Source organism: Gorilla gorilla, chromosome 20 (assembly GCF_029281585.2).
Source record: "Gorilla gorilla gorilla isolate KB3781 chromosome 20, NHGRI_mGorGor1-v2.1_pri, whole genome shotgun sequence".
Lineage (NCBI taxonomy): Eukaryota > Metazoa > Chordata > Mammalia > Primates > Hominidae > Gorilla > Gorilla gorilla.
In genome coordinates, this window is record NC_073244.2 from 18,924,271 (window position 1) to 18,931,593 (window position 7,323).

Here is a 7,323-nt window from a genome sequence, read left to right on the forward strand (position 1 = left end):
ATTGCAAAACCTAACGCTGGCCTTTTTAGATGCCTTTTTAGGCTTTTTGCATATCTGACAACTGGATGACTCCACCCAGACTAGCGACTCTATGGTCCCCACCCAGAAGCTGACTCAGCAACTGTTTTCCACAGCTCCAGGATTGCATCAAGGCACCCATTCCCTAGCCCTCCTGCCCACCAAACTGTTCTTGAATAACCCTAGCCTCTGAATTTTCAGGGAGGCTGATTCAAGTAATAAAACTCCCATCTCCCATTTAGCTGGCTGTATGTGGATTAAACTCTCTCTGTTGCAATCCCTCTGTCTCGATAAATTGGCTCTATCTGGACAGTGGGCAAGATGAACCCCCTGGGCAGTCATAGGCTGTGAACTCTTAAATCCAGGGAGATGTTTGCTGTCAATGTCCGCAGGGTTCAAGGCAGAAGACAAGGACAGTGTAGCCTGAACTGGGCGGGAAAAGAGAGGACAGCAAGGCCTGCAGTGCCCAAGGGGGCTTGTTGGAGTTGAGGGGTGTCACTGTAGTTTAGGAGATGAGGGTGTGTAAGGCCCTCTAATATGACCTCTAGGTTTACAGCCTCCTGCCATCTTCCAGCCTCCAAAACCCAAAAATTCAGGCCAACGCTGAAGCTTTATCTGGGAGGGGCATTTTTATAGGACCCATAACCATTGACAGTTAATATCAGCCACAATAAGGGACCTTCAGGAGCCGCTTTCTAGACCCAGGGCCTCTGGGGAGCCTCATCCCACACCCTCTCCTGCTGTCCAGGGCCATCTGGGAGCTGGTCTGAGTGTCCACTGAGTCCGTTTATTTGGCGGTCTGTCTCACTGGGTTTGCACGACAGTTTGGACATCTCTGTGTGGCTCCCTGTGGCTGAAGTCTTGTCGGATTTTCCGTAAGAGGCTCCCCCAAGGCTGTCTATGGGTCCGTGTTTGATATTTGGGTGGATCTTTGGGAACGCGAGTCCAGGAGAGGGTCCATTCGTGGGAAAACCACCCAGCATTGTGTCACGCGCGTCCGTGTGAAGAGACCACCAAACAGGCTTCTTGTCCCATCCCCAGTCCCTAGGAGAGTCCAAGTGCCAGGGCAGGGCTCAAAGGTGGCGCTTCATGTGCAAGGCCAGGTGGTCAGAGCGCGAAAAAGCACGTGGGCAGAGCTGGCAGCGAAAGGGGCGCTGCCCCGTGTGTTTCCGGTAGTGGCGGGTCAGCTCGTCCGAGCGCGCGAATCTCCAGCCGCAGCCTTCCCACGTGCAGGCGTATGGCTTCTCCCCTAGGGGACAAGGAAGCCATAAGCGCCACTGTCTGCCCAGTCATGTCCCCGGGTCCCCTGCATCTGGCCACACCCCTTTACTCAGCCTGGGCTGGGACTAGGATGAACAAAGTGAGGCCCCTAGGGCACAAAATTTAAGGAGGCACTCACTCTCAGAGGCCAGCCAAGTCCAAGTCCTGCCCTCTGCAACCCTTCTTCCCCTGTAACTACAGCGGGCGCCACGCCCTTTCTCATGTCCGGGGCCCGCCCCCTCACCTGTGTGCGTGCGCAGATGCGCCTTCAGGTGGGAGCTCTTGGTGTAGCTCTTGCCGCAACCCGGGTGCGCGCACGTGTGCGCTGCCTGCCTCTTGCGCGCCCACGAACGTCGGCCGCGCTTGGATGGCGCAGTCTCGGCTATCACACCTGGATCCTGTGCAGTCCCCCCGAGTCCAGTGCCCACCGTCCCGGGTCCCAAACAACTCAGGAAGGAGGGGGACGTGGCGGGACCGGGCGCGGGTCCCTGGAGCCCGCGGAAGAGCTGGAAGTGCCCTTGGTACTGAGGCGCCGGGTACATCGCGGGGTACCCGGAAAGTAGCCCGTAGGGGGCGCCCGACGCCGCAGGCACTGAAAGCCCGGTCCGCGGGAAGTAGCCACCCGAGGAGCCGGCGCCGGGCCCCGGGTACACCGGTTGCAGCGCCAGCGCCTTGGGCTCGGGGACCGGGGCTGGAGCCAGGGCTGGGCCCACGAAGGCGTCAGGAGCCCGGGCTCGCAGGGCAGGGCGCACCCAACCCGAGTGATCCTCCGAACCCAAAAGCCCAGCCACCAGCCCCGGGCCGCCAGCATATGCGCCCAGAGTCTCGGGTGGCGGCGGATATTGCGCCCCGGGGGCCTCGCTGGGCGCCAGAGCGCAGGTCTGGGGCGCGCCACCCGGCTCCGGGCCCGAGAAGTTGGTGAGGAGGAGATCCAGGTCCCAGGTGGCGTCCGCGCCCCTCTTATCGTCCTCCTCCTCCCCCGGCTGGTCCTCAGACTTCACGTGGAGGGGCGGCTCCGTGGGGTCAGGAGGACCCGGGCCCATGTCCTGCGCCTCTTCGGAGCGCCACCACTGCGGGAGGGAGCAGGCAGCTCGAGGTTCGGTGGACACTGGGGTGCCCTGCCCAGGGACATCGCGGGCTGGACACTCTGACGCAGAGGCTTTGGAAAGGGGTCTTGTTTGCCTGTCTGTCTGTCCCACTTCCCCAACACTGCCTCTCTAGCCGCCCCTCTCCCCCCTCCCCCCCAGCTCCAGGGACAGAAACCGATCAGGTCTGGCTGGAGACAGGAGATAAGACTTCCACTATCTGGAACCACACTCGGGGATGGGGGAAGGGGTAGCAGAGCTGCTGGAGATGGAAAACTGGCAGGGGACGGGGGAGAGGATGCCAGCCTTGACTTAGTTTCCCCCCAGAACATCCCTCTCCTTCCCTGTCTCCCAAAACAAGATTAATTCCGAAATTTTGGATGTCCCCCAGACACACTCGTCATTTCCCGCTGATATCTGGAAGATTGTCTGTGAGCCTAGATCTCGTTCCTTTTTTTTTTTTTTTTTTTTTTCTAGAGATAGGGTCTTACTCTTTTGCCCAAGCTGGAGTGCAGTGGTGCAGCTCACTGTATCCTTAATCTCCTGGGCTCTAATGATCCTCCTGCATAGCCTACGGAGTACCTGGGACTGCAGGCACACGCCCCCATGCCTGGCTAATGTTTTTGGTATTTTTTGTAGAGATAGGGTTTCACCACGTTGCCCAGGCTACCTTCGTTTTCTATTACCGAAATAGACCACACTTAGAGCCTCAAACCCCTAGATCACCCTCCTCACCCCCTGCCAGACTAAGCTGAGATCTCCTCTCCTGGACTGAGCGCACCTCAGTCCTGGTTAAGTCTCTTGATTTCAGGTCAAGATGCAGGTCTGGACCCCAAGATCTGTGACTGTGGCCCTGGATTCCAGCCAGCCCACCTAGACCCCACCTTCTAGGCCCCACCTTGAGGAAGTCATCCTGTGTGTCCGGGAAGGGGCCCAGGGCTGTCAGTGTGCTGATGGAGGGCAAGGCGGTCTCGGCTATGGCCATGGCTGGCTGGTGCCCACCCTGGGCCTCAAGCCTCCTCTTCCTCGGCTGCCTCGTGAACTCTGAGGCTGTGATAGCCCCTTCGAGGGCTCCTCTCTGTCCTTAGCTGATTGGCTGCAGCCTCTGATAAGGCGAGGCAAGGCAAGGCGGCGGGGGGGGTCACTGTTTCTGGGGCACAAACTTCACGTTGGCCTGTCTGGGGCTGGGGTTAAAGACTAACCCTGTGTCCAAAGCCAAGTCAAATATCAAGGGTTGGGGGGTTCAGGGTTTGAGGGTCCAGGTGCTGGGTAAAAACAGACATTGGGTCTCCAAAGAAGGAGAGACTTGGGGGTCTTCCCTCAGTTTACTTTCCTGGAAAAGGCAGAAAGGTATTCTGGGAAGAAGCTGTGGGACCCCCGTCCCCCTGATTGAGGCTCCACAGCCCTCCCCCTCCCCAGTAAACAGCAACAACCGTGCCGATGGCGGGACTTGGCACAAGCTCCCCGCCAAGCATTATCAGACACCCCAGACGTTGGAGGCTGCTATCAGGTGGGGGCCCAGGCCGGCTAGAGCTCTGTCCTCCGGTGAAGGGGAGGGCTGGGGGTTGGGTCTCCAAATTAGCCTGGTGTTCAATTTGCCTGGGTTGGGACCTCCCAGGGTCTCAGCCCTGCAGCAGGAGGAAGCCCCTGCCAACTGGCCCACCATTGTCTACTGGGGACCCTTGGGTGGCACTGCATGGGACTGCATGGAGGCTGGTTCAGTGCCAGCTGCTTTAGTGCGATGGGGGCAGCCAAGGGAAAAGTGACCCTCTCTCCTCCTGCGTGGGATAGGACCGTTGGATCAAGCCACAGGCAGTACCTGACCTGCAGGAGACCAGTGCCCTGGCTCTGGGCCTGGCTGCTCCTTGATTCTGCCCAACATGAGGAGAGGATCTGAGTTTCTACAACAGGAACCTCCACTCTGGTGCCCTGGGAGCCTGGGAAGGGGACATGGATACGTATTACAGACACATAACTCATAGTCACTCATTGGAAGACTGAGGCAAGAGGATCACTTGACGCCAGGATTTCAAGACCAGCCTGGGCAACATAAAACCTATCTCTCCAACAAAAAGCTGTGAGTGGTGGTGCATGCCCATAGTCCCAGCTACTCAGGAGGCTGAGGTGGGAGGATTGCCTGAGCCCAGGAGGTCGGGACTGCACTGAACTATAATCACACCACTGCAGTCCAGCCTGGGGCACAGAAAGCAAGACTCCGTCGCTGAAAAAAAAAAAAAAGTTGGGTGGCCATCTTTATTCCTGGCAGATCAACCTGGGTGACACAAACAAAAACAAGGCCAGGTGCGGTGGTTCACACCTGTAACCCCAGCACTTTGGGAAGCTAAGGTGGGGAGATCACTTGAGGTCAGGAGTTCGAGACCGGACTGGCCAACAGGATGAAGCCCTCTCTCTGCTAAAAATACAAAAATTAGCTGGGCATTGTGGCACATGCTTGTAATCCCAGCTATTTGGGAGGCTGAGCTGGAGAATTGGTTGAAACTTGGAGGCATGGGGCCAGGTGCAGTAGTTCATGCTCGTAATCCCAGCACTTTGGGAGGCCGAGGCAGGCAGATCACCTGAGGCCAGGAGTTCGAGACAAGCCTGGCCAACACAGTGAAACCCTGTCTACTAGAAATATAAAAATAGGCCGGGGATGGTGACATACGCCTCTAATCCCAGGTACCCGGGAGGCTGAGGCACAAGAATCACTTGAGCCTGGGAGGCAGAGGTTGCAGTGAGCCAAGATCACACCACTGCACTCCAGCCTGGGCTACAGAGCGAGACTCTGTCTCTAAAAAACAAAAACAAAACAGGCTTGGAGCAGTGAGTAGTGGCTCAGGCCTGCAGTCCCAGCACTTTGGGAGGCCAAAGTAGGAGGAAAGCTCGAGCCCAGGAGTTCAAGATCAGCTTGGGCAACATAGCGAGATCCCATCTCTAAAAACAAAAACAAAAACACAGTTACTCACAGGACCATGTAATTACATAATGACATGAGTTCCTGGTCCCTCAGTCACACCGATCCTATAATCCGTGCAAATATAATTGTGTGTTTGTCTGTGTATATGGACTATGCACAGACATACAATTCCCAGGCACTAAAACACAACCCTATGCTATATTGGTTACACAATGTCATAGCCAAACAATCTCTAAAACACAGAATTCATAATCCACAGGCAGGCACACAGTTATACAATCCTACTGACACAATTTAGCCGTAATTGAGCAGACACACATGGGGAGTCAGATACATTGTCACAGAACTTTTTTTTAGACAGTGTCTCTCTCTGTCACCCATGCTGGAGTGCAGTGGCATGATTTTGGCTCACTGCAACCTCCGCCTCCTAGGCTCAAGTGATTCCTCTGCCTCAGCCTCCCAAGTAGCTGGGATTACAGGTGCCTGCTACCACGCCACGCTAATTTTTTTTTTTTTTTTTTTTGAGACAGAGTTTCACTCTTGTTGCCCAGGCTGGAGTGCAATGGCATGATCTCGGCTCACTGCAACCTCTGCCTCCTGGATTCAAGCGATTCTCCTGCCTCAGCCTCCCGAGTTGCTGGGAATACAGGCACCCACAACCAGGCCTGGCTAATTTTTGTATTTTTAGTAGAGATGGGGTTTCCCCATGTTGGCCAGGCTGGTCCTGACCTCAGGTGACCCACCCTCCTTGGCCTCCCAAAGTGCTGGGATTACAGGCATGAGCCACCCCACCCAGTCAAAACCTACACTTTATATAGTCACACCACCGGTCACTTTTACAATATGTAAAGTAATTATTTAGTCACACAGTTGCATAGCTACCAGTGCCCAACCGTAGGAGACGCACCCAGTTAAACACAGACAACCGCAAGGACATGGCATCACAGGTCCTGAGAATCAAGACATACACATTTCTCAACAGATACACAATCAGAATGGGTGCACCACAATTGCACTACACAAAAAGACAAAACAGGCGGGGCGCGGTGGCTCATGCCTGTAATCCCAGCACTTTGGGAGGCCGAGGTGGGTGGATCACTTGAGGTCAGGAGTTTGAGGCCAGCCTGGCCAACATGGTGAAACCCATCTCTACTAAATATAAGAAAAAAGGCCAGGCATGGTGGCTCACACCTGTAATCCCAGCTACTCAGGAGGCTGAGGCAGGAGAATTGCTTGAATCCAGTAGGCAGAGGTTGCAGTGAGCCAAGATTGCGCCACTGCACTCCAGCCTGGGCAACAGAGTGAGAATCCGTCCAAAAAAAAAAAAAAAAAAAATTAGCCAGGCATGATGGCATGCTTCAGTGGTCACAGCTACTTGGAGGCTGAGGTGGGAGGATCGCCCAGGAGGTGGAAGCTGCAGTGAGCTATGATCGCGCCACTGCACTCCAGCCTGAGCGACAGAACGAGACCCTGTCTAAAAAGAAAAAACAAAAACAAAACAAAACAACCCACATAGACTCACAGAATCACACAAGTTCACACACACACACATACACAGACACAGACGCACACACACACACACACACACACAGAGTCACAAGTATCTACATGTGCTTCCTGGGACAGACTGGCAGACAGGTTTGCTAAGATCGCCCACTTGGAGCTCGTCTTCCCCACAACCAGCACCCAATTAGAGAACTCGAGTCTGGCCTCCTGGGTTCGGGAGGACGCCTAGTGCTCGCGCCAGAATTTCTTTGTTTAATTCTTGACTCCCTCCGCACACACCCCCTGCAACTGACCAACCAGGAGTGGGCCGAGCCCTTTCGTACGGCCAATAAGAGGAGAAACCCAGCTGGCCAATCGGTTTCCCGCACTCGTCTTCCGCCCCTACCCCGTCCGCTTCTTAAAGGGGCTAGCCTATCTCTGTCTGGGCCCCCCGATTTCCACAGGCAAGGCTACCTTAGCCCTTTTAAAAGGCAGAGCTGCGGAGGGGCCGGATTCTAGGAAGAACCAATGAAAAGCCTCACTCGGCCTCCGCTCCTC

At 55.6% G+C, this 7,323-nt stretch overlaps 1 protein-coding gene across 1 annotated transcript; it reads right to left on the reverse strand.

The window, feature by feature from the left end:
• Positions 1-478: 478 nt before the first annotated feature.
• Positions 479-3,348, reverse strand: KLF1 (KLF transcription factor 1). Its single transcript, XM_063701872.1, has 3 exons — positions 3,262-3,348; positions 1,523-2,495; positions 479-1,267 (listed from the first exon to the last, which is right to left on the reverse strand). Exons 1-3 carry the CDS (start codon positions 3,346-3,348, stop codon positions 1,092-1,094), a joined length of 1,236 nt encoding a protein of 411 aa, XP_063557942.1. The 3' UTR covers positions 479-1,091.
• Positions 3,349-7,323: the final 3,975 nt, after the last annotated feature.

Coding starts and splice junctions, on each gene's coding strand:
- KLF1 (XM_063701872.1), bottom strand. CDS start 3,348: ATGGCCATAGCCGAGACCGCCTTGCCCTCCATCAGCACACTGACAGCC. Junction 2,496..3,261: donor CACAGGATGACTTCCTCAAG/GTGGGGCCTAGA, acceptor AGGGGCGGCTAG/AGAGGCAGTGTTGGGGAAGT. Junction 1,268..1,522: donor GCATCTGCGCACGCACACAG/GTGAGGGGGCGG, acceptor CTTGTCCCCTAG/GGGAGAAGCCATACGCCTGC.